We start from the raw sequence: 27947 nt of genomic DNA, 5'->3' as shown, positions 1-27947 counted from the left end.
AAGTAATGACAATAGCTCACATGGCCTAGAAGATGTTTGATTGATTAAATTATTTGGTGAAAAATTCTTGACACAGATAAAAAAGAAACTTGAAGAACTATTGAAGTGGAAACTAATGTTAACTTGCTCTGTAACCCATAATGATACATACCAAGAATCATTTCAATATATAGGAAGTGATAGGGTAAAAGTTAGGAGAATATATGTGTAACAGACTGACAAACAGACAGCCATGGCCCTGATAAACAATGAGACTTAAAGAAGAATTAAAAAAATACTATTACTCAGAAATCTTAATATTTATCCATACATAATTTTTATCATTCTATACTAGTATGCATACATTATTTCAAAAATAACTATACTTTGGTTATTTTTAAAATTATTTATTTACCATCATATTTCTGACAATCTAACCTCAGTAAGTACAGTGTAGCAAGAGCTGAAATCTAGTATTATACATTTTTCCAGTATTGTTGCAGACTAATATTTTCTAACCAGTATGATTTATATTCTAAGCTACTAAACATATCCTAAATTTCCAATGACAACATTACCAGTACAAAAAATACATTAATTTTAAACATCACATCTCAACGTGTGAGACTTACTCTGATACTTCAAAACCCACATCATTCTGTGCCAAAAAAGAGTTCCATGTTTAGCAATGAATAAATCAATGACATCTAACATTTAAAAGATATTGGACGAGTTGACAATATAATAAAGTACAAAAATAATATAGATAAAGTACAATATAATACAAATTAATATAACCAGAAGCAGGACACTTATCACAGAAAAAACCCAAAATAATAAAAGTACAAGATTGCCATGTATTCCCCCATCACTGGTAAAATTTGCAGCACAGTTAATACCCATGACTCATGTACAGTGTAAAACTATTAAAATCAAAATGGTGGTGTGAGATGATGAAGTACATCAGGTGTTGAACTACCCTTCAAAATTTCAACCAAATTCATGGCATGTCTTAAGAATAATTAATAAATAGTAACAATAAAGCAGAGTGAGGACACAGACCATTATAAAGAACTTAAAGCATTGTGGCCAAGGGCAATAAATGAATGTTAAATGCTGCCTGAACAACTACAGAGGTGGAACCCTGAACAGTTAGGGTGAATATGGACACTACATTCAAGCCTGATACAACTCTAACTTAGGATTATGATTAAATGTTTACTTGGCACAGATTTTTTCACAAAATGAAAATGGTCATCAAAAATGAAAATTAAAATTTCACTATTTATTCATACACTTTCATTTCATACTTAATGAAGAAATCTATCAGCAACTAATATCAGTTACACAATAATAAGTTGTCTCTACAGCTATTATGTATTACATGTTAAGAAGATCTACTTCATACCCTTCCATTTCATCCATTCAGAATTTCGTTCAGCTATTCTTTGGATTAAAAGGTCACAACACATGAAACACTTATTGAGCCAATGGAATTATTGAACTAGAAGAATTCCTGATATCGATGATGTGCTGCCACTTAATCTTATAGTAGTCACTAGTAAACCATTGGAATGGTTACCCTCACATTCTTAGATTTTGTAAAGTATTAAATTGCTGTATTATTGTAGCCAAACATTTAATATAACTAAGCTTTGGTTTTTGTCTTCATTAATTTATCTAACTGAGACTGACCAAGGTGTGAACACAGTTTCTTGACAATGTTTTCATATCCTCCTTTTGTTGCTAAATCATAGGGAGATTCTCCACGGTCATTCTTTTTGTCTATATTTGCTCCTAACCTGAAAATTTTGATCAGTTATATTATCTTATACATCCGTTTAAGGTACATTACTATAAAATACAGATAAACAAGATGATTTACATTCACTTACTGAAAATTCAACTAATAATATACATCTATCATATGATATTGAAAGACTTCACAGCTAAAGGTTACTTTAACACAGGGCTTGGCTTAGCCAGAAGTGTGGTAAATTGAATCCCTTTCAGATAATCCTAGAAATGACATGAGTACCTACCCAAGCAATGTATCAACAACATTAAGACCAGATGTTCCTAAACTGACTGCTTCATGTAATGGTGTATTGCCTTTTCTGTAAATTAATAAATGCATGTATATGAAAAGCATCAAACATTTTGAATCACCAATAAATTGATAATAAATAACTACATTTAAAAAATATCCACAACTTTTGCATTCAAATTTTCCATTTTATAGTCATATTAATTCTTGAATGATAACTACAACATACATCATTATCAATCATACGGCCAAAAGCAATGGGTTAAAAATATAAAAGATTTTCATTGAAAAATTCTTCATTTATCATCTTCAAAACTAAAGTGTGATAAACAAATGAACCATTAGATAAATGAATTGATGTCACAATCACCATTTACCAACTATTGATTAAGAAGAACTTACATCGATGATGGGCCTTTTTGATTAACATCTACACCTTGATCTACTAATACAGGTAAAGCATCAACACGTTTGTTTTTCACTGCTACATAAACACAGGGCATCCCATCCTTATTAGTACAATCTACATTGGCTCCCTATTAAAAATTAAATAGTTACATTTCAGAGGGTCTGCAGTCCTACCACAATACTTGTTACTCCTGTAGTGGTATTAATTCAATGTGGATCCTGAAAAATTCGAAAGATCTTTTGGAGACAATCAGTTCAAGACCATTATCTGAATATAATAGCATCAATAGCTATGATTTTTCAACACTGTATACTTCTATTCCCAATACTCAGTTAAAATCCTGACTTAAAAACATTATACATTGTTGTTTTTCCAAAAAAGATGGTACACCTAGATACAAATATATAGTTCTTGGTAGAGATTCCTCGTACTTTGTAAGAAATAATTCTAAATCATCTTCTAAATATACAGAGGAAGATGTTTACAAAATGCTGGAATTTTGAATCGACAACATATTTGTCCAGTGTGGTGGACATGTTTTTCAACAAACGGTCGGCATTCCAGTGGGAACAAATTGTGCTTTACTTGCTGACCTATTTCTTCACTCTTATGAGGATGACTTTATAGCTGATCTGATCCAAAAGGAAGAATATTGTTGGCTAGATCCTTTAATCTCAATAGATGACGTATTATCTTTAAACAATCCTAATTTCTGGAATTTGATACATCCCATCTACCCCAAAGATCTTGAGATAAAGGATACTACAGACACTATGAAGTCAGCCTCGTATCTTGACCTACACTTAGAAATCGATGCTAAAGGAAAACTATTGACCAAACTTTACGACAAACGTGATGACTTTTCATTCAGAATTGTCAACTTTCCTTTCATCTGTGGCAACATCCCTTCAGCACATGTGTGTGAAGAGTTCATATCAGAACTCATACGTTATGCCAGAGCTTGCCGAAACTACAGACTTTTTGTATCACGCTAGAACTTTAACAAATAGGCTTCTGGAACAGAGTTATGTTGCTACAAGATTGAAGTCATCACTACAGAAGTTTTATGGTCGTCATCATAAACTCGTGGATCGCTATGGTGTATCCATCTGCACCATGAAAACTGATTTATTCAACGGGTCATAGTTTTCCTTTCCTCGTTTGTCTACCCCAGACTTGACTTTTTATGAGTAACTCGGTGGGTGTTTCTAGAAAAGCAGAGGACGCTTACCCTACCAGTGCACCTGGTCCATACTCCGAGTTTTTAGTAGAGTCTGAGTTGCTCATTTGCTTTTGTTACTTTGTATGTATGATTTTAGTTACTTTATGTTCTTTGTTGTGTATGTCTGTTTTCCATGTCTGGTCTTTGTCCCTGGATTACATTCTTTTGATTACCGCTATAACCTTGGTTCCCTCGATTACTCTTTCACTCATGAGAAATTATTGCACATCACTACATTTCTGGCCTATCAAGTCAAGCATTCACTTGAGACTCATGCAATCTGAAGCTAATCTGACAGCATTTACATTTGATCTTTAATTTTTTCTTTGATTAAAAAAAAAATTGCCAAATTTTTCTAGCATTTGCCCAGACATTTATAAAAATTATCAAGTACAGTTAGATATTATATGAAAACTATTTTGGTATATACAAATCAAACCTGTGCATAGCACATATATCCAGCTAGAAGAAAATAGCAACAAAGCTCACTAACTGATACCCTTGCTCCCCTCTCAAGAATCCAGACAGCAAAACCCAAAAGTCTTTCAGATGGTAATGGAAAATAGACAGTACACAATGGCATCATCTGATGAAGAATGTGTGCAAGTTTTATCTAATCCCATTCAACGGTTTTAGATGGTGGTGAGGATAAGAAAATGGTTACCCTTTGGTTGACAAATGTCAAAGTTCATATATTGCTTCAGGAAATCTCAAAGAGTAATTCAGATGGAAATGCAGAATAAAATGTGCACAACTGCATCATCTGATGAAAATTTTGTAAAAGTTTCATCAAATTCCATTCAAAGGATTGGAAGAATTGCAGATATAAACTGGGGACAGACAGACAGACAACATGATCCCATTCTTCAGTAGGGGGTATAACAATAATGTTAGTAGTATTACTACAAATTATAATCACCTCATCAATCAGCCTCTGAACTTCTGTTGGATCACCATCACCAGCAGGTCCTAGCTCTTTCAACAGTTTCTGGTCTATAGGCTACAATGTATAATATTATATATGTATAATTATATACCTGTTATTTAATGCTAAGCATTTACTACATTGGAAAACCAAAAATTGTTACTGTGAAGGTACTTTTATTCGTGGATACCAATTTTCATGGTTTAAGGAAGAAACTCTAGTTTGTAGATTCTTCAGTTTGTGATTTAGAGGTTTTCAATATTTACATCAATGGAAATCTCCTTTTCATTGGGAACCAAATTTCGTGGTTTGGACTACCCATGAAAACCACAAACATTGGTACCCAATGAAGTACTTTCACAGTAAGTCAAGTGGAATTGTGTTTAACATTCATCTTTGTAAATGTTTATCATAAAAAACTGAACACATAAAAACCAGACAGGCTTTTGAATAACCATTATCAAAATTTTTTAAAAATTCATTCGAGAAAACTTACAGCTACTTTTGTAGTTTCCTTTCTCCTAGGTTTTGTTTTCTTCACTGTTTTCTTTTTTCCAGTAATTTTTGCGATTTCTTCATCTAAAATGCATACAATCAAAATGCATATTGAAAAAATAACAAATGAGATTATTTCACAACTGGTACACACTGTCACAAGTACAATAACGTGTTACATTTATTTTGTTAATCACCCCTTGTGGGTCCGGGTGTCAAAAGAATAGGCCCGCAGCAGCACTAACTTGTCATAAAAGGCCACTAAAGAGTGCTCAAAACCCTAGCTGGGGGCTAGGACACTCTGCCCATACAGCAACTGGGTTGTATGCCCCAGGTGGTGGAATGGGGTACCACCTGATGTTTCATGATGGGGTTGTCAGGACATAATACTGAAAACCTGTTCCGCAAACCATAGGGGTGCAATGTGTTGGGAAAGATGCCACGTTAAAGAACCCTTCTGTGGTATTCTATCCGAGTAGGAACCATTGAGCTCCACCACCGGAGGCTAAATTGCCCGACCTTACCCACCTCTCCCTATTTCCAGTGGCAATCAAAATTTGTCTACATTATCCTTGTGTCTCATCCCATTTTTTATTTTATCATCATTTCATGTTCATCATCTGGATATAGCTGAAATATTGCTGCTTGGGGGTAAACCCCACTAATCAATCAATCAATCAATCATTTTGTTAATATACATGTAAATGTGAAATAATACTGAAGAATAAACAATGCAATAACTTGTATTTAAATTTTTGTAGTTGTATGTTAACTGGTTCTTCATGAAATAATTCTTTTTTTGGCAGAAAACACTTAATACTACTCCACAAATCTAAAGCTAAAGAAACATAACGAGGCAAGGATTTTATACACTTTATAGATTCTAAGTTATATTAATAATTGTAGTTCATTTTTATTGAACATATTACATAGTAAAGCAATTTCAATTTATTTACTATCAAGCAGTTTTATTTGTAGTGGATTTAAAATAAACTCCTTAAAAGAACCCTGAATATGTCAGCCTCTTTTTGGATTTGATAATTTGGGCAGTCAAGATAGATTTTCGAGCTTTGGTTCCATTGTTCTGTTTAGATTGGAAAAAAATGAGAAAATATTCTGTGTGGGATTTTATACTAAATATTAAGTTGCCTCCCTAGTGTGTTTGAAAGCCAGATACCACCACATATCTCTATCTTCAACATAACTATTACTGTACCCTCAGTCCCCACTACAGTTAGCCAGACATTACAACATAACTATTACTGTACCCTCACAGTCCCCACTACAGTTAGCCAGACATTACAACATAACTATTACTGTACCCTCACAGTCCCCACTACAGTTAGCCAGATATTACAACATAACTATTACTGTACCCTCTGAATCGCTCCTATAGCTAGTCAAACTATCATTTTCAGTATGCATGCTTAGATAATCCCCTGTAATACCCAGCTTTCTGCCTGTCAAAGGATCCTTATTTCCTCGGATAGCAAATGTTAAGGTGATACTTAGTTCATGTCCATCTTCTTGTACTGCTCCTGATAAAAGCTAAGTAATAGACAAAAGTGTGAACAGAGTAAACTGAATAAGCTAGAGTAGCAGGGATATAGATTCTCCTAGACAAGAAAATACCATAAAATACACTGCTACAACTGTAGATACATCATTTATTATATAGTTAAATCAATTCTGAACCAAAAGCATTGCAGCATAATACCTAGACAATATCAGAAATTTCCTGCAGAATTCAGTTGGTATCTACAACATTAACCCTCCTGGTTTCTCTCTGAGACTCCAGATAAACAGAGTGAATCTATAGCCTCCCAATTTATGGTGTAAAACACCCTGAGAATGAATTATCCAAAATGTTAACAAAATAACCAGCATTGTTTTGTTTGGTTTCTTTCTTTTTGCCTTTCAGTTGACTTCAAACATTAGATGCCAAATTTCATGTCATCCAATCTAATCAGCTACTTTTGACATGTTAATGGGAGATTTGATTACATTGACTACAGTCATATGATCACATGCCAATGAATGAATATTGGCCAAAATTGCTAAATTTGAGAAACCCTAAAAAAATCTGAAGATTTTTACTATGTATAAACTCATAATCCCACTATTGTCAATCCTCAATTCAAGTGCTGAGACAGAAAGGGTTTTTGGTTGTGCAAGAAAATTTCACACGTGATTCTAAGCACAGGTAAAAAATGACACACTTGGTAAGCTTTTAGCCATAAAGGTGCTTTTTTAAAGGAATGAGCAATCAAAAAAGGTTCCTTTACTGTTATACATATGTCTTAAAATGTCTGATATAAAAAGCTATTTATAGTTTGTTATCTTAATTTACTGTAAACCTTCGTGGCAGTTTTATTTTTGCTATTTTCGTGGTAAGAAGTGTAACACGAAAAAACAAAACTGTTGAGAAAATTTCTTTTGAAGAACATTATTCCAAAATTTGGGGAAAGATTACAAATTTAAAACTGCCCAGAAGTATATTGATCACAGAAACTGGAAAAAAAGATGGCACTAAAATTTCCTGGTTTACAGTATGTGCATGTATATTGAAGTGGCAATAAATCAACATCACTGAATAAATTTTGTGTTTTAGTATTGCAATCATCATGTTGACAAATATTTCACAATTAACAAGCCTTGAGTACCGTATTGTGGTGTGTATAGTGCGCATTTATGTACTGTGCGCAGTGCAATTTTGAAGGTCTAAGCGTGTTAAAAAAAGTTTTTTAGACTTCGGTTGCAGTAAAATTTTGTAAGACAAAAAAAATCGATATTTTGCACTTGGTCGGTCAATTTATTCACCTTGATGCGCTATTTCTAATGAAAATGTGAAGGAAAGAAACTTCTATGCAGAGTAAAACATCATGTAAACATCAGTAACTACATAAATTGGATAATTTCAATTTCGAAGCATAATAAAAATGACACAGGATGAATGAAATGGCTTATAAAACAAAAATGAAAGTTGGGAAAATCGGACATTTCCAGTTTTAGTTGTAACTCAAATTTCTCAATTTTTCATTTAAAAACATACTTTTAAGAAAGAAAATTGTAAGAAACAATCATAATAAGTATCAGAATAATCATTTTCAGCTGTAAAAGCATTTAATAAGGAGCGTTTGACAAAAAAGGAATTAGTTACTTTTTGGTTTTTAGTTGTTTCATATTTCAAATTTCTAACCATAAACAGGAAGTATTGTACAACCTTTGTTTGAAACATGTTATTAAGTCATTTGAACATGATTTGAAGAAAATATGACTAAAAATTTAATACTTAAAGATGTATTTGATGATTAGATAAAATTTCTTTCAGTAACATTTCACTTCCGGTTTGTTTGTTTACATTATGCAATGTCTTTTCAAATACCAAAATCTTTAATTTCATGGTCAATTCTTATGTATTGATGTATAATATGAACCCCCATGTTCTGGATATAATTTTTATGTAAAAATGTGTGCATAATACACACCAAAATACAGTAGTTCTTTGAAAAGTCTAGTTATCTGTTGAATAAATTATCTTAATAATCACATTAATTATAACATGCTTAAAGAATATAAATATTAAAAAAAAATACTCAGTTTTTATTTGCATGTCTATTCCAGTTATTAATATATCTACCTTGCCCATCTTGGGTTCACCAATGAGAGCTCTAAATTCAGCGTCATTCTGGGCATGAGCCTTCAGATGATGACAGATATGATCTACTTGTTTTCTCCAATATCCTGTAAAAAAAGACAAAATGTAAATTAAGTGTTTTAAAGCAGCAAGCCAAAGCATAAACCTAAAACAAGAAGTCAGGGAATACAGATCTGAAATCATGAGATACTCATCATGTACAACTTATTGAATTCAAGCTTAAAAATATACAACAGAAACTTGTACACCTATAACCATACACTTTTCATAAAATATGGCCTATGTTAAATATTCTGAATAACAATATCTGTTTCAAACCGAAAGTAGAGGTTTGATGGCACATTTTGTATTATAAATAGGAGACAAATAACACATCATACCTTTCCCAGGACTAACAGGTGTCATTAAAGGTTGTCTATCTCTCATTGACTGCTCTTTAGCAATTTTTTTCTCAAGTTCTTCCATTTTGTTAGACATGCCTTTCTCTGAGGGATAGAATAGTCCAACTGTCTGTGTGGCTACTGTTGATGTTGGCTTTAATGGAACTCCTACTGGATGACTAACTGGTAACCATTGAGACTAAAAAGATATGTAAATATGTGTCAGTCTTTTCTGATGTCTACAGTTAAATAATAGACAAAAAATATGTATAACATAACAGCACCAGGTTCAAGGAAGAATAAGGTGTAAACACTGGTCCCCCCCCCAAAAAAAAATGCCCAAATTATAGTATGGTCTGTATATTGAGGGTTCTACATAATACTGATGACAGTTTTAGGGTTTATATAAAAAAAATTATGTAGAATAGGTATTACAAATTATGGGGATCAAAAGACCAATATATGTTAAATAGTAGCACACTGAAAAAAAAAATCCAATTAATAGTTTTCATATAAGACAAATCCATGTATCATGATTTACACATAAGGATTAAAAATGATTAGGAGACTGAACATAATGAAATAAAATGTTTCCAAAAGCACAGTTTGATATAACCAAAGAGGTCTAACAGTTGGGGTACTTATAGATACATATGAACACACCTTTCAAGCTTGATACTGCTCTGGATTTTGAATGCAATTTTAAATTTGACACAGCAGAATTTGACCAGAATTGAAGAGACCCATTTTTGGCCCCTCATTCTGCAATAAGCACAATCCCCAAAATCAAAACCTGCCTTCCTTTGAGAGGTATGGCACCTTTATGTACATTTTAAGAAAGCCCCATTTACTTTTACTCAAGTTATTATCTGTACATCAGGAAAACTGATCCTTTTGAGGTATGGCACCTTGTAGTACAACTTCAAAGAGGTCAATTTACTTGCACTCAACTTATTGTCCCAACATCATGAAAATGCTGATTTCTTATCCCTTTTTTACCCTAATTCATGAACAGTTAATGTAACAACCCCAAAAATCAATTCCAGTCTTCCTTTGGTGGTATGGCACCTTAAAGTACAATTTCAAAAGATAGATTCCTTCACTTAGTCAAGTTATTGTCAGGTAAAAATATATGCTTGTGTCTGGCCCTTTTTTTGCCACTAATTAAAAAAAAAAGTCTATGTCACAACACTCAAATCAACTTCAGCCTGCTTTTTGTGGTACGGCACCTTGTGGTACATTTAAAAGAGATCCATTCACATTTAATCAAACTATAGTTCAGATATCATGGAAATACTAGTTTTTGACTCTTTTTTTTTACCCTCATTCCTAAACACTTAATGACACAACCTCCAAAATCAACCCAAGTTTTCTTTTGAAGGTATGACATCTTATGGTACAATTTTAAAGACTTATATTAAAGTTATTGTCCTGACATGAAATGTCTACAGATGATTATAACAGCATGATACAATTACATGAACACAAATCTCTTGCAGTGGTATAAAAAAGGCATTAAAAAGTTGAATATAAAGAAGCTAATTTGAGTAGATATGAAGAATATTTCATTAAAAATATTCAACAAAAATATTTTATTTCCTTCTCCACAGGTAGTTACCATTTCATACATATTTGTACATTTCAACTTGAACATGCAGTGAGAAAAAAATGCCAAGTGTTAAGTTTTCTTTAAAAAAAAATGTCAGGAAATCCCTAGAGTTTCTAGATGGAAAGTAATCCTTTATACTTTAAACTTTGCAAATGCATTCAGTATGTGTGTAGGAAGATACCTGTATAGTTATTTATTTTTTCTAAGACAAAAAGTGACTCTTTAGGTTACAGACCACCAATTCAACCAATGAGCATTTGGAACGTACGCAAAAATAGTCCTATGCAAAAATTACCCCTGTTCCTCATAGTGCTGTGAAAAAAGTTCTCATCTTATTTAAAAAATTTAAACAGTTTCTGAAAGGAAAAACATTTCTGTACATTTTATAGGTGCATTTTGCTTCTTGTGATGTGAAGCCTAATCTCCATAATGATTTTTAAATATACCCCTATCTTGTGAAAACACTGGGATTTCCCATGCTATTTATAGACCCTTCACTTCCGGTGACCAGTACTGCACTGCAAGTCTGCTAACCCCACATGCCATTCTGAGGATTGTGAGCTGACATATGTAGAATCATGCTGATATATAGTCCTCTGCAGGTTAAAGTTAAGGTAAAGTCCAGAGAAGCCATTGAATATTGTGAAATTAGCATAGAAGCCTATGGAAAGTGGAATTAGTGGTTTTTAGCCTAAAGACACAACCCTTGTCTATCTTTAGGCCCATCTTTAATACAGAAACCTATACTCGATGTCAAGCCTCTTATTGATTTACCCATCATTTTTTTCAGTTGTTCTATTCTGTAGTCAGAGTTGTATACAGAGGATATTGATGATGAAATTAAAACATGAAAGTCTTTTAATCACTATTGTAGGTTAAAGAAAAAACATACCTCAACCCCTGATGAATGTCCATTCCTGTAAAAATAGAAAAAAAAATATGCCAGAAGAATTCAAAATTAAACTTCAGATTCAATGATATGAACATTATCTTATATACATGTATACTGACGTTACATGTATATTCAACTTTCACTCATACCTCACGCCCTTATAATTATTGAAAAATCTCAGAAGCTAAAGGGTTCATTATCGCATGTATGTGGTTTTAGATATCTATCAGTAAACTGCAGAGGAAAAAAAAAGTGATAAAGAAAATAATTGGCTAGATGTAAATAGACATGCAAAAACAACTGCAGAAAAACCAGCTAGCAAATGAAAACAAATAATGACTATGAAACAGTTTGCCCTACAAATCTATGTTATGTTTTTTTTTCATGTTAAGGTATAATATATCAACATTTTGAAACAATAAGAAATTTCATTTTATTATTGTTGAATAGCCCATAAAAGGAATAAATGTAGTTTGTTAGTAATAGAAAGAATGGGAAAATGGCATGACCCCAAATAAAGGTCATTGTCACCATATCAAGCCATACTACTTTCCTGTGGGCAGTCTATATTTACAATAATTTTTTTATAGCAGTCATGTAAATACGAACTGGTTTGTTGAATGGGTAAAAAACCTAGCTATCATGTAACTTATAATAGAAATAACAAAGCAAACTGTGAAATATCAAAATAAACAAAGGTGAATAAGATGTGTGACAAATTTATATCTATGAAATTCAAACGCAACGTCACTTCTAGAAGAACAAACAAAAAAAGTAAATTGAAGGAAACACATATTAGACAATTAGACGACCTCCCCAATATATAGAACAACCTCCCAGTTAGATAACCTCCCCAATATATAGAACAACCTCCCAGTTAGATAACCTCCCCATTAAACAGCCTCTTCATTAACAAATGTCACATTAAGCAACCTCCCTATATAGACGGCTGTTTTGTTTTTGACAGTGATGCAAATTAATCTTGTCTAAGTCATAAAAATATGTCATGAAACTTGACAAGCTTTCGTTGAAAGGTGATGTTTCACTTGGCCTCAATTTCTACTACTTGAAATTTAAATAAGATAGATTTGATAATTGACTGCATACTTCTTCCTTATTGTAATTTTTTAAACCAACTCACACAGAAAAAAAATTAACAGCAGCAAATAAAAATCAAAAACACAGCTAAAACAGAAAGCCATTAACAAGTTCTTAATGTTATTTTTCTAACAGGACTTTATTAGTTCAAAAGAAATAAAAGTTGTTGAGGTTACACTTTAATCCAAAATTCTGGGCTGACATAAAAATTAGAAAACATTTTATACAATTCTATTGGATGAGGTGATGTGATTATGACCATATGAAACCTCTAGGTGTCAAAAGTATATAATGAAATGAGTGCTTGCTGGGTCAAAAAATTACATTTTTCAGGGAGATTTAATAATGCATCTTACACAAATTTGAATTTAGTTTTTCCCATAATTTATGTACAAAATAAATACGCACATTTTTTCATTTAATGCTGACTTTATATTTTATAAGTATGTGAACTATATATGCATTAAGATCTTGCACTGAAAGTTTCATCTTGTAAACTTAGTGTGAAAAACTTCATGAAAGATGGTTAAAAAGAGATAATAATATTTGTTGAAGTGAAAATGTAAATGCACATCTATGAAGGGATATATATATATATATAACTGGGAACAAAGATTGAGATATACATTAAATCTTTACCTATCTAGTATAATATCTGGTTCTCTTGCAGTTGATCTGTTCCAAAGAAATGTTACATATATATAGCTATAAGAAACAACAACATGAGAAACAATTACAATCTATAGAGACAGCTTGCTACAGACAGCTTGCTTCTTTCACACTAAAGTTATCAGACCAATATACCTAATAGACTTTTTCATAGCATTAATGCAATGAGTAATGGGAATGATATAAACTAAAGTGATGATTAGAAAAATAAAAATTAAATGAAACAATGATGCTATATACATAATACCTAAGTCCTGGGTTTGGTTGATGGTATTGTAGTGGTATAGGTCCTTCACAAACTACACAGGACTGAGTGTTGAAAGGAACCACTGATTTACAGTATACACAAGCTCCCATCTATAACATGCAAAATAAAACATTTAAACAACTTTAGTATCACAATAGGTATCATGTTTAGCTTTCATGTGGTTTTAATTATCTACGATCTTAGAAAACATGTAACAAAGTACAACTTTTAATCTATTATTATTATAACCAATTACATAAATGTACTCAAATCACTTTTACATAGAAATTTTCCTTGCAGCTGATGTGATTAAGAGCTGCATATGTCTAAAAAACACCTACAAAATTTGTTCCATCAAAACAAAGTGATTTTGCTATTTTTTTCCAATACAAAAATATGTGTCATTTTCTGGAAATTGAGAAAGTTTGAGATATGTAGTTAGATACACGGACTTACTGGTCTAATTACATTTTAGCTTTTAGTATAAATACTTTACCAAGTTAGAAATTTTTTAGACTTTTTGGGAAAAAGAGTCATTTCAGAATAAAACAGGAAACTTTCTCTCTAGGAAAAAAAAGTCTTATTTTGACGGTAACTAAAAATTTCACTGAAATGGTGGTGTAGTATGCACAGCTACACTTCATAACAATGCCTTCTACAAAATTAAGTAGCAAATCATAAAGCAGTTTCAGAGACCATGCATCCACAAATTTATATATTAAAATTTTTTTTAAATGTTCAAAATTGGTTGAATCAAAATAGCACTACAGTATACACTTTTATACTTTATAACAATATATCCTACTAAATGTGGAAGGAATAGTTCAAGAAGTTTTTAGAGAGGATGTATTCACAGAGACATCTTTTATAATAAGTCTAATAGATGTTGGCCCAATACAAAACAAAACAAATCCAAATTATGGCACATCTCATTTACAATACACCTTTCTGAAAATAGAAGGAATTCGAAAAAAAATGATGTCCCCACAACTTCATGTAGAATGTAATTCAAAGCCCTAAAACTCCAATAAAAGGTATAGGGGTATAAGGCTATGATTATGGCCCAAAAATTTCAACTTTGTTGTAACAACAAATAAATTATTTAAAACATGGGAAAACATAAATACTATGAAAAATAAATGTTTTGTGGCTTCAGTTCTTTGTATTAATGTCATAATTGTGCCATCAATAAATATCATTTAACAAAAACTGCTGAAAATTGTATTTTTTCACATTTTTGGACACATTTAAATTCAGAAAACTATGTCCACACCTAAGAAACATTTTAAAAATTTTCACATATGATAATTATGTAACAATGAATATATTTACTAAGAACAAAGTTTTCCTTGTTGGGTGTGAACACAATTTCATTAGCAGAAATATTACTGGAAAGTGTCACAAAAGTACAAAATGAACAGAATGCCTGATTTTTGGGTTTAGTTCAATTTTTTTGTCCTATTATTGCAAGAATATCAAGAAGTCTTTATGTTTTCTGTTATGGATTCAACTCTTTAATGCTCCTTCTTCTCCTATGTCAAATAAAAATGGTGGTACAGTATGAACATCTGAACTTTACAACAATTCTACCCAATGTGGAAGAAATATGATGACAAGCAGTTTCAGAGGACATGCAACAACAGTGTTATTGTGATGGATGAACAAAGACCATTACTATGTCTCTCTGTCATGTTGCAGAGGGGCCAAAAAGATTTACAATACCTTGCCAGGTTTGGGTGGAATAGGTCGAGCTTCTTGCTGACCTTCTGACCCTCGGCTGATATAATATCTAGAAAAAGGGTCAGATTGCATCTCACTGTAACTTCTGAAAACAAAACAGGGACATTAAGTGTAAATTGGTTTAGGAAAGGTAATGATTCTTTTGCAATACTCATGAATCTTTTTTTCTGTGACAACTAAGTTAAAATAAAGCCAGCCAAACCCCCCCAAAAAAATAAATAATAGCTAACGATATGGAAATAACTTCAGTTCAGCTTCATCCACAGTAATGGTAAGATGTTATGATGTTATGTTTGCATAAAATGTATCCTCTTAAAGAAAATATTGCTTACATGCAACAAGGTTTGAACATGTTAAACCCTAGAAGTTCATTTGTTCATTTACCATTAGCAGGCATCAGATAATCAGATAATAATTGTCTTCCTTTATGTACATGACTATTTATTACAAATGCTTCAACATTTAAGCAAATAGAAGACATTAAACCTATTTAAGTAGACTTACTTCAGTAGCTCTGCCTCTCTTGTCATTCTCATCGCAGTAGTAGCTGCATCAGGTATGTCTTTCTCGTGACGATCACGGTGACGAGAGGTGCGTCCACTGTACATGTCATCTCGGGATCTATTGTACTAAAGACACTCACATGTATAAAAATTAGGGAATCTGATGTGAATTCAAAAGAATACCTTACCAGGTTGTAGGAAAATAAATCTATGCTCATCAAGAATTTTATTGTAAACAGAAATGGAGCAAGCTCTGCACAAAGTATATGCCTTAAGGATGTTTGCTGGTCTATTTAAATTAACATGGATTTCAAATGGTTGTGAAATCTTAAAAGATCTTTCATGCTAGAACATTATATCATATATTTAGATTAAAATATAACTTTTTTGTGCATGCATTATAAGTGTTTGTTTAAACCCTATATTATAAGTGTTTGTTTAAACCCTATATTGCATACCCTATATCACACCTCTAGACCTATATTGCACACCCCTAGACCTATATCGCATATCTTATATTGCAACCCTTCACAGATCATACTTGAAGTATGTTTAAAACACCATATATAATATTCATGACATGTTAAAATCTATATCACATCAACCCTCCACCTATATCATCCTGCGGGCCGATGACCTTTGGGGTGATATAGAAGTCTCCGGTTGATACAGCATGTGATACAGATTTTGACATGTAATACTCAGTATATAACAAGAAAAAAATAGATGGGTCAGTATGCTTGATTTTGAGATATAAGCATTTGAAATTTCGGAGGGAAAAGGATTTTTCTAGCTTTTTCATAGATTTTATCTCTAAAAGCCACAGAAGAAATAACAAGAATTTCATAAAAACTTCCCAAATAACATTTTAAGGTGTGCATAATGAAATTATGAACAGAAAAGAGGGGGACACTGGGCAAAAAATATTTATGCTACGAAATGGATAAAACCAGAGTAGTCTAAAAATCTGACAAAAGTGTCTGAAAATGACCAGAAAACATCCTTAAATGCAAAAGGAACTGAGCACATAAAACCCTTAAATTGGATTATTCCCCATGCAAGCATATAACAGTGATCATTTTGCATAATGCACATCTATATAATAAGCCTTAACTTCTACTAAAGTGTAATCAAAACCTTTGTATGGTTAGCCATCAGCTGCACTCACAAGCTTTTGTAAACTGCTTAATTTGGAACTTTCCTTCTACATGAATAAACATACAGACATGGTGATTTCTATTTCTCCAAAAAACTCCCAATATTTCATTGTTAAAAATGCTGCAAGTTAAACAAGGCAGTAGTACAAACCTCATTTTTCTCTGATTTCCTGTTGCTAAGGAATCTAGTACCAGTTGTAGGTTTTCTGTAGTTGCTACCCGTCACATTCATGTCTTAAAGATATCAAACAGTTAAAAAAAAAGACTTTAGGTGTAATGTACAACAGCATGATACACTTCATCCAGCATGCCAGATAAAGTAGATGATACACTTCATCTAGCATGCCAGATAAGGTAAATAATACACTTCCTCCAGCATGCCAGATATAGTAGATGATACACTTCCTCCAGCATGACAGATAAGGTAGATGATAGACTTCCTAAAGGCAAATTTTATTTGGCCAAATAAATCTGACATCTTTAATATAAAATAAAAAGTATACTAATGTACAATCACATGACACAATAATTTGCCACTTATAAGATGGAGGACAATCATTACAAAGCTCATCAATAAACAGGAGACTATTTTAGTGAAAATCTACAAATGAACTAGATGTGGCCTTAGTCAAATACTTCTTTTTCACAGCCAAAAACTATCTATTGTGCAAACTTACCAGCCATGTTTTGGATAGTCTGTTTCATAGTTGTCATGTCAGTCCAAGCTGTCTTTTCTGACAACAATAAGTTCTTTGCAGCTCTCTTTACATTCAACTACAAAATAGAAAATAAACATCAGCACTTAAGCACATGATGTGCTCAACCTTGTATCTTTTAAAATATCTAAAGTATTATAACCTGGAAAAAAAATGAAAAAAACTAAAAAGTTCAAGAGAGCATGAATCGCTCACCTGATTAACCATGCACTTATTTGAAAAGCTTGAGGAATGAGACAGCCTAAGTTAAATTCAACTGAATTGTCAAATGCAGGAAATGCTTTTGACAGCATTTTCATGACCAAAACCATAATTTTGCCAAAGGCAACTATATCTTAATTATTCACAAAAAACTGTCTTTCAGCACCTATGTTCCATTCTTAGTATAGACAGCCATATCTATTCACAGATTAAAATTAACAACAGTCATTTTGAGATCAATACACTAAAGAACTTATATGCTAATTTTCATTAAATGATCTTAAATGGTTTTAGAGAAGAAAATTTTCAAAGTTGTACATGTGAAAAAAAAAAACACAAAAACTTTCAGGGGTTGTAACTCCTACATCAGTCGACAAATGGTTTTGAAAATTTCTGGCTAGATCCATTTATTGATGCTGAACAATATTACCCTTTACCAAAATTTTGCTAAGGGGAATGGTTTTTGAGTCATTCTGACCCCTATGTTCTATTTTTAGTAACAGCAGTCATTTTTTTCATGGATCAAACAAAAATTCTAACAGTCATTTTGTGTGGGATACCCTAAGGAACAAATATGCCAACTTCCATTGAATTCTGTGCAATGGTTTGTGAGAAGAAGATTTTCAAAGTTGCACATGGGAAAAATGCCAAAAAAAGGTTTCAGGGGCCACAACTCCTGCATCAGTTGACAAATCATTTTGAAAATTTCAGCATAGGTCCATCTAATGATGCTGAATAATATTACCAGTTACCAAATTTTGCTATGGGCAATGATTTTTGAGTTATTTGCAAAAAACTGCCTTCTGATCCCTATGTTCCATTTTTAGTAATGGCGGCCATCTTTTTTTATGGATCAAAAATCCCAATGATCATTTTGTGCAAAACGCCCTAAGGAACAATCATGGTAAGTTTAAAATGTATCAGTCTAGTAGTTTCAGAGGAGAAGATTTTTGAAAATTTGTCCACTACAACGACGACGGATGCCAAGTGATGGCATAAGCTCACTTTGTCTTTGGCCAGGTGAGCTAAAATGAAATACAAAATGAGACTTCGATCCTCCCATGATGTCAAACATTGCATACCTTAAATGTGTGTAAATTACTGTTGCCTTGATCCATTACTAATCCCATAAATAAAATATTATCATTTTATTTTTTTATCATGTTCGGGATTTATTGCTTGAATAATGAAAATATTTACAAATCAAGAAAGAATTTAAAGAAGGGCTTTTATAGTTAAAACATGCTTGCGTACATGAGGTTATTTTTATAATAATTACAAACAGAAAAAGAAACTACTCATATGACACTAAAACAAATGAAAAATCTTCTTAAAACTTACAGTTGAGTTTCGTTTTTCTAAATCTTCCTGGAATTCTAAATCATCATCAACTGGAGCAGATTCCTTACTAGGTACATAGCCTACTTCAAATATCTTTGTTCCTACATTGCTCTCTCTCATTCCATCCCTACAAATCATTTTCAAATTACTAATCAATTCCTTTATTAGAATAAAACAAGCAAAACAATGGAACCGAGAGCTACTATATACTGAAAAATATTTCTCTTCTATGCTGAATTGGTTAAATGAGGTAACAGGACTTCATTTGGAGTATAAATACATGTATCACTGTATGGTTTTCAGTTTTTGTTAATTGACTAAAATAAAGAATTTAAACCATTTATATCTAAATACAGGAAATCTTAGTCTTATTCGAACTCCAGGTTGAAGAAATTGCCCCCCTCTATTTTTGTGAAAAATGATGTTTGAGTCAAAGTAATTTTTTACTTGCTGAACTAAAGTTATAATGTCAGGATAGAGTATTACTATTTATTGACAAAACCCACTTATCTCACACTGTTCACATCAACTCTCACTGTGCACTGAAATACATTAGGATTATCTCTCTTCTACCACATACAATTCTGTTAAGTTCATAGGTTACAATGTCAAAAACAGTTATTCTCTAATAGAAAACAACATTCCTTACCACAAACTTTAACATATAGAAAACAGGAGATCACAATTCATTCACAAAGCATTTCCATACACTAATTCACTACATAAAGAGAAGAACTGTTACTTACTTAGATACAGCCATTGCCTTAACTGTTTGTTTTCCTGCAGGCAAGGTAAAAGGAGCAAAGTACTGCATGGTAAATCTTTCCGATCCAACCTTTGGAAATGGGTCAGGTTTCTTTCCATTAATTGTGTAAAATATCTCAACATCCTTCTGGTCTGCAACAAATAAGTACATTTGTATAAGGTCAACCGAGAAAAAAACAAAAACAAACCCTGTAATTTGATATCTATCTTTTCAACAATATCATGAACTTCTGGTGTCATTTAAATACTAAAGATACATTGAAAAATACTAAATTGAAAAGATAATCAAAGTGCTGAAGCACTAATTCAAGGAAACCTTTCAATTTATGAAAATCATCCTGGGTTAAGCATAACGGATACTTCCAAAGAACATAACATATTACTTTGCTTGTAATTGCAACACTAATGTATACTGCTTGTATGCTTTACCGTTACTTAGTGTTTAATGTTGCTTGTTCTTTTCTGGCTGTGTTTTCTTTGGTCAAAAGGTTTCTCCTCGTTTGACACTTCTTTGTCCAATAATGAAATATACTTATTTGATATAGGCCTTTGTAATGTAATGTGTGATAAAAATTAACTAAAAGCAACAAAAACAGTACATTGTAGTACCACAACAATGTTCTAGCTAGGATTTGAAAAAAGAGGGGCGCAGGGAAGATGGCACTTTAATGCGTAGGATTTTTTTTCAATCAAAAAGGGATATTGATCTTAGTTTTTTTTAAGATTTATGTTTGCATTAAGTCAGAAATATCTTCCTTCATTTTTTTTATTTTCCTTTATGTTTGTATTCTTATTACATACCTGCCAACTTTTGAAAATAAAGGTGGTACAATGTGTGAATGGACAGTGTTGCATCATATTTTGCAAACTGAATAAAGTTTACTGCATTAATATATGCGTGACACCTTAATTGTATTATTAAACCTTTCTCGATTGACCTAATGCCTTTTGAAAATGTATACTTGCAGAAATGTATTAGCCAAATGAATTACTTAAGCTCAACACTACCCTCCAAGTGAGTTGTGATCATACTCAACCATCTTTCACAAAGCATGATATATAAGCCAATTTCATCCTTGTTCAATAAAGCCTAAAATAATTTATCACTGAAAATAGCAGATGAAGGGCTAGTGATTCTGTACATTTATGGCACACTATAAGGTGAAATGTTGCATGAAATATAACAAATATTTGATATTGCTCCAATTTAATTTCAAAATCTTATTTGATTAAAAGAACTATTATTTCCCATAACTATTGCAATCAGAACTTTTCGAAAATGTCTTGTACTGTTGAAGATATAATAATGTTTTCAAAATATTGAAATTATAAGGGAGGTAACTGACATTTTGAATAAACAAACATATGCAACAAGCAATTGTTTACAACTGTGGTTCTACAAAATATGGACTTGTTAACTAAAAAAAAATTTTGTGAAATTAATTGTGCAGTAGAAATTAAGTATTAACCAATGATTGGCTGTCCATAAATTGGTGATAGGTCCAATGGGACCCACTTTCTACTTGTCAATCATCATCCTATAACCTTGTCCTTGATCAGCTGATTCATGACCGATAATTACCTGAGGTTTACCTGAGGGTTAATTAGGACAGGATGTAGGTAATGAAAGTGACACATCTTAATTGGCTTGCGATACTGATAATTTATAAACTTGAGTGTAATAGAAAAGGGACATTCCTTTAATTGTAAATGGGCAGTAAGGGCGGTACTCAATAGGGGCAGAAGGGCGCGGGCGTGATAGGGGCAGCGTGCGGCATCCCTCCAATTTGCCCTTGCTAGGACACTGCACAAGTAGGAAGTTGATCAAAAAAGCTTACAACTAGTGAAATCCATCAAAATGAAGCAGCAAATCAATTTTTTAATTGTTCCAAAGAAGGATTTGACAAAAACTGTGTGATAAAATTATAGGACAGAATCAGGATTTGTACACACAGCAGTAAAACATGATAAGATGGGAAAAAAACCAAAATCTATTATTGAGATTTACGCTTCTAAGTTGTATAGGCAAGTTTAATCATAACATATAAAAAACACTATTTCATCATCTCTACTAACAAATGCAGATTCTCTTTGCATGTATATTTGTACAGGTAAGAATAAATTAATATTATCAAAGCCAAAGGTAAGAGTGCATTAATGGCTTTACCTAGTTGTAAGTTTAAGGCATAAAGTCAACAAATTTCATTTATTTTTTTTAATTTGTCTTTGATAATGAAAATAGCAAAAGTTAATTTCCCATCAATGTTTTCTGAAATGGTCATTTTGTGTTGAAAATATTAGCACATTTTGCTGGCTGAAACTGTTGTAACCTGTCTATGTATGTGTTCTATCTAGGATTTTATCAAAAAGAAGGTCTGTGTTGTGATTAGAATTTTATATCAAGCTTAAGTAGCCAAAAACAAAAATTATGCAACACTAAAAGACCTGACTTACCTGTACTGAGCTCTATTTTTGTGTTAGAGTCAATAGACAATTTAGACTTCCCAGGAATAGGTGGTCTAAGAGGTACTATAGCAGGAACTATTATAGCACCTGCCGTCATCTTTGATTATCTGAAGAAAAAAAAAAGCACTTTAACGTTCAATGTAATTTCATCAAAAACCTCATCCAATTTAAAATATATTTAAATATAGTGTCAATGAAACAGGGTTTATCACATAAAATTATCAAAACTTCAATACAAATGAAAATTTTGTAATGAATATGATATCAGCATACAGGAAAATAAAACCAGAATCAACATTAGGTGTAACATGCATAATATAAGAAATGTTTCAAGTGTGGTACTCCACAGTATAGCAAAAATCCAACTTTCAGAATGGCACATTGTTTGACCAAACAAGACATACCAATATCAAAATAAAAATAGGGATGCAGGGTCAGAGGAAATTAGGACTAACTTTGACTATTCAATCTTTCAAAATTGCTATCCTCTAATTCATTCAAAGCAGTTTATAAAATCATTCACATACATTTATGACATTTGTCAGACATACAATGTAGAAAACTCTCCCAAGGTGAATTACTTTTAGGATACCCAAACTGTGACCAATTCCTAAAATAGTGATTTTTTCCCTGTTCCTTAATTAATAAATTAAGTGTTTCCAAAGGGAGCTAAATGGTAGAGAAGTTGGTAATATCAAACTTAAAGATCTGATTTACTATGGGTGAAAAAATAATTAGTGCAAGATTTTTTTGGTACATAAACTTACTTTAACGTTTGTGATATGATGTCTAAGTAAAACGTGAAAAGTCAGACTAAGATTTGAACAGACCGCAGGTCTAAGACTACTTGAAGTATGAACTTAAGCTTTCTCTAGAATTGTTTCATGTTTAACTTGTCTGATATCAACAAAATTTATGGTACTGACTGTCTGATGTCAACAAAATTTATGGTACTGACTGTCTGATCAATTCATTTAATCCCTTTTTCTTTGGCCGTCGATTTTTTTATGCTAAAAGTTGTAAATGGATGCCAGGAAGAAGCTTAAAATTCTAGAGCTTTTGCCTTCTTCATAATTGGTTTGTTCCTGTCACTATTTTCCTGAATGTAGTTCTTTCAGCATGAATTTCAATTTCTCCATATAACATGGTGGAATTAGAGTTGAGTGGAATCACAATGTCTTTACCCAATACAGACAAGTCACCATTTGAAAACATGACTTATTTTGCAAATTTACAAAAATACATTTAATACTTCTGCAGGTCAAACACTAAGTCAGTTATGTACAAACAAAGAAAACAATTGAAAACAAAATTAATCTTAAATAATATTACATTTTGTTTTATTCTTAGTTGTGACAAAGTGAGCTACCATTTTCCTCCACTGTATAGAGTGGAGATTTAAAATTCATGCTAATGCAGCAAAAAGTTTGTTCCCAGAAATATTTCTTTCATCATGCAAAAAAAAATACACCAAATATCTAAGCATTCCCACCAAAAGAGGCTGAAAAATCTATTATGAAAATTTCCATTATGCATCATCTAAAAAATTACTAAGTTGCTGGATTGGTAAACAAGAAGTAGATAAGCAAGGAACCTGAAAAAGAATCGGAACAAGTCGTTATGCAAAAACAATATACCAAATATCAAATCATTTCCTCCAATAGAAGCTAAGAAATCTGTTATGAAAATTTCCATTATGCACCACAAATTACCAGTTAGTACTCAAAGTGTGGTTAGCACTGGGAGTTTTTGATACTTGTGAAAACTGTAGCATGAACAAAATTTAAATGATTACAAGATGTAAAATGAACTATAATCATACATTTGCATTTCCCATATCATTTAGAATGTGTTTTCTAATATGGATAACCTGAATGTCAATCAATACTACTGACCGTAATTGAAAGTAAAACAGTATCCAACTTCACACACATTTACAAATTTTATTCTGTTTCAACTTTTTCCTAATTTTCTAAACCTGTCCAAAAGTTAATTTGCAATAATATTCAACTATTTCAACAGAGTATTATCCTTCACTGTATTTATACTCAAATGGAACCAATTTCTGCTTAAGAAAAATAATTTCCTTGATTAATATAAGATTTTCAAAACTAAACACATTTTATCAATTGGAATTTTCCTGTCAATTTTACTTGGTTAAAATCACTGCTCTTCAAACCTGTTTATTAATTATGAAATAAATCACAGAAACTCAACTTTATCATTGTTTTACAACAAGCTGCCATTTATGTTGCACTGTATTACCCTGAGCAATAGCAAGTGATTAAATAATGATATAAATGGCTAACCCATAGTAAAACAATGATAAACTGGAGTTTTTATTTATTTCTACTCTAATAGGACTAGTTGCTTCATATTTTTTAATAGGCACAGCCTATGTGTTGCACGAAATGGTGACTGCTTTAGAGTAAAATTCTGTTGTGATGTTTAATAGTAAAATTGGGTAAAATTTATGACGTCGCATAAAAGACTGTCAAACATCTATGAAGTTGGTCATATGTTTATCCTTTTTTAACCATGGCTGTGGTCTAAAAAGCTTAGAAGCACATCATATTAGAATCATGAAATATTAATGATTAGATGGAGATTTTTACTGATAATTGTGTTAAATGGAACATGCTTAGCACACATAATGCTTCTTGACACATTACTGCAAGAACTTAAGTCCCTAAATGCAAATTTATTACTGACTTCTTTCAATGCCATAAAGGAGTCCTCAAATTGTTAGTTCATTTGAAGACTACATTTAGATCTTAATTTAAAAAAAAATTATTTCCAGAAATAATAGAATATTATTGAGCTGAATAGTTGCCTGAAACATGTTTATAAGTTATATTTTTGTTTAGTATTCAGAACCAGTTGGCCTGAAAATAGCTGAAATATTGCTGCTCGGGCATTAAACCCTAACAGTCAATCAATCAGAACCAGTAGGGAAGTTCTAGACATGAACCAGCAACATAAGGTATTTTGATTCTAAAGGATCAAAACCCCCTCCCAAAAAAAACAAAAGCATTTTTTGGTATTAACATTGATTCACTCATAGGATCTTTACAAAGAAATTAAAAAAACTTATTTAAAAGCAGTTCTCTGCATGACATGGGTTGTGTCATAATTGTATGACTTATGATATACCATGGTTCTCAACCCTGCATGGGAACAATTGGGATTAATTTTTCATACGATAGGATGTCAGTTAACTGCTAGTAGTCCTTAGTTTGTATATTTGTGCAATTAATATTCAATTTTTTTTTTATTTCTGTTGAAACAAGGGACTCATACCTTTTTGAACTGATTTTTAGGTGTGTTTAATTGTGCAATATTTTTTTCAGAGTGACCAGATTTTAAAAGGGGGAGGATTGTGATCACACCAAAGAACTTTCATCCTGCAACATTTTTTGTGCCTGTCCCAAGTCAGGAATTTCTGGTCTTAGTATGTACTGTTAGTTTAATTTCAATGCAATTTATTTCTTTTTTATCATTGCAATTAATATACCTGCCAACTTCTCAACTGCTGAAAGTTACTGCCAGAATTTTAAAACTTCATACATTTTTATTAAGCAAAGTGATGAAAAATACCTCCTACAAAACCAAAGGTACCTGCATTGCAAAAAATTAATGAAACCCCTGAGCAGGTAAGGGTACTTTAATGACAGGTAAACAATCTCTGAGGAGCAATCAGCTGATCTGATCAGGGTGTGGCAATTAGAAAATGAATCCTGATTGGATCTACCACTATTTTATGAACATCCTGTCATTTTCTAAAGATTAATTTCTACTCCACAATTAATTTGACAAATACTGTCATTTCAACAGGTCTAAAATTTGTAGAACTACGTACGTAAACAAATCTTAAAGTTATCATATTTTGTACAAAATTATTTACCTCCCCTGCAGACTTCACAGACATGAAATTTAGTAGCAACACTCTTGAATTTTTGTTATATTTCCTCAGGTGCACATGGTCTATGCTTCCTGTTTTTAGTGGAGTCCTCATTTACTTTTGTTTCTTTGTATTATTTTAGTTACTTTATGTTCTTTGTTGTGTTTGTCTGTTTTCAATGTCCCTGGATTATATTCTTTTGATTTCCGCTAGAATCTTGGTTCCCTTGATTATTCTCTCATATATTGTACACCTCATGGTATGCATTTAATGAAAAGTAAGATTTGCCCAAGTTTCTTTCTACTAAATTTAATGATACCATACAGCATCAATCTGTCACACATACCAAGTTAGGGTTTTTTGGCCAGACATCTTATTGGACTGTAATTTTTTAAGTTCAAAACTTGATCACTAGCTCCCCTTCAATTGGCATTAACAGAAAGAAGGAAATATACGCTCAATGTATTTTAAAATAGTAGAAATGCATTTGATTGTAAATAAGTTTTTTTCTCATTTATTTTATTTTAATTTAATAAAACTTAAGAATTTCAATTATGTTTGGAGGAATCCACCACAAAAAAGGAAGGGCTTAATAACTTTTAATAATCTTTTATAGTGCATGCACTTGTTCAACTGAAAAAGGCCCTTTAATGCTATTGTGTTTCATTCATACCTTACTACAGTAAAACCCATGTGCAAAATATGTCCCAAAAAAATCGGTTCACACGTTGTCCCAGCATAAAGAAAAACAAAAAACAGGAGGATTTTCAAAAGTTTGCAGGTATGAATTGATCCAACATTCAACTTCGAAAAAGGATCATTTGTGATATAAAATGTTTGAAAATTTTTTGATCGTTATGGTGTATCCATCAGCACCATGAAAACTGATTTATTCAACGGGTCATAGTTTTCCTTCCCTCGTTTGTCTACCCCGGACTTGACTTTTTATGAGCAACTCGGCGGGTGTTTCTAGAAAAGCAGAGGACGCTTACCCTACTGGTGCACCTGGTCCATGCTCCCAGTTTTTAGTGGAGTCCGAGTTGCTCATTCACTTTTGTTACTTTGTATGTATGATTTTAGTTACTTTATGTTCTTTGTTGTGTATGTATATTTTCCATGTCTGGTCTTTGTCCCTGGATTACATTCTTTTGATTACCGCTATAACCTTGGTTCCTTTCATTACTCTTTGAAAACATAATTGGACATGTGCCACCCACTGCATGTTTTTTTTTTTTTTTTTTTTTGCATAGGCACTTTCTTAAACGTCAGGTTATAAAAAATGCCTCAGCGAACGTCATGTTCGTTCTAAATCTAACTAAGTGCACTAATTTAATAAATCATGTATGTCAGCTTATGCAGTCTTCATAATAAAAGATTTTTGAAAAAAAATATCTATAGATATTCATCAAAAGGGTATTAATTGACTCATGCACTTACAAAGAGCTATTATTTTGATGTTGAAGCAAAATATAATTCGAGTCTGGGCACCTGCCGATGTCGTTAGCAACCAACCTTAGATACATGTAA

At 32.1% G+C, this 27947-nt stretch overlaps 1 protein-coding gene across 2 annotated transcripts; it reads right to left on the bottom strand.

Annotated features, from left to right (window-relative positions):
• Positions 1 to 365: 365 nt before the first annotated feature.
• Positions 366 to 27940, bottom strand: LOC148623628 (double zinc ribbon and ankyrin repeat-containing protein 1-like). 2 transcript variants are annotated; one of them, XM_088565579.1, is made up of 19 exons: positions 27858 to 27940; positions 22508 to 22626; positions 20035 to 20185; positions 19289 to 19415; positions 17708 to 17804; positions 17182 to 17264; positions 15875 to 15999; positions 15353 to 15455; positions 13631 to 13740; positions 13354 to 13389; positions 11617 to 11641; positions 9116 to 9314; positions 8718 to 8821; positions 6454 to 6625; positions 5079 to 5161; positions 4577 to 4657; positions 2429 to 2562; positions 2022 to 2096; positions 366 to 1781 (listed from the first exon to the last, which is right to left on the bottom strand). In XM_088565579.1, exons 2-19 carry the CDS (start codon positions 22614 to 22616, stop codon positions 1628 to 1630), a joined length of 1968 nt encoding a protein of 655 aa, XP_088421705.1. In that variant the 5' UTR covers positions 22617 to 22626; positions 27858 to 27940; the 3' UTR covers positions 366 to 1627. The 2 variants fall into 2 exon arrangements, with proteins under 2 accessions (XP_088421705.1, XP_088421706.1); XM_088565580.1 differs by lacking the exon at positions 13354 to 13389.
• Positions 27941 to 27947: the final 7 nt, after the last annotated feature.

The sequence above is a fragment of the Perna viridis genome, chromosome 2 (genome assembly GCF_037379345.1).
Source record: "Perna viridis isolate PV_CMFRI_1.1 ecotype Kerala chromosome 2, ASM3737934v1, whole genome shotgun sequence".
NCBI lineage: Eukaryota > Metazoa > Mollusca > Bivalvia > Mytilida > Mytilidae > Perna > Perna viridis.
Note: the sequence above shows the minus strand (reverse complement) of the source record. Positions and strands in the feature narration are given on the sequence as shown.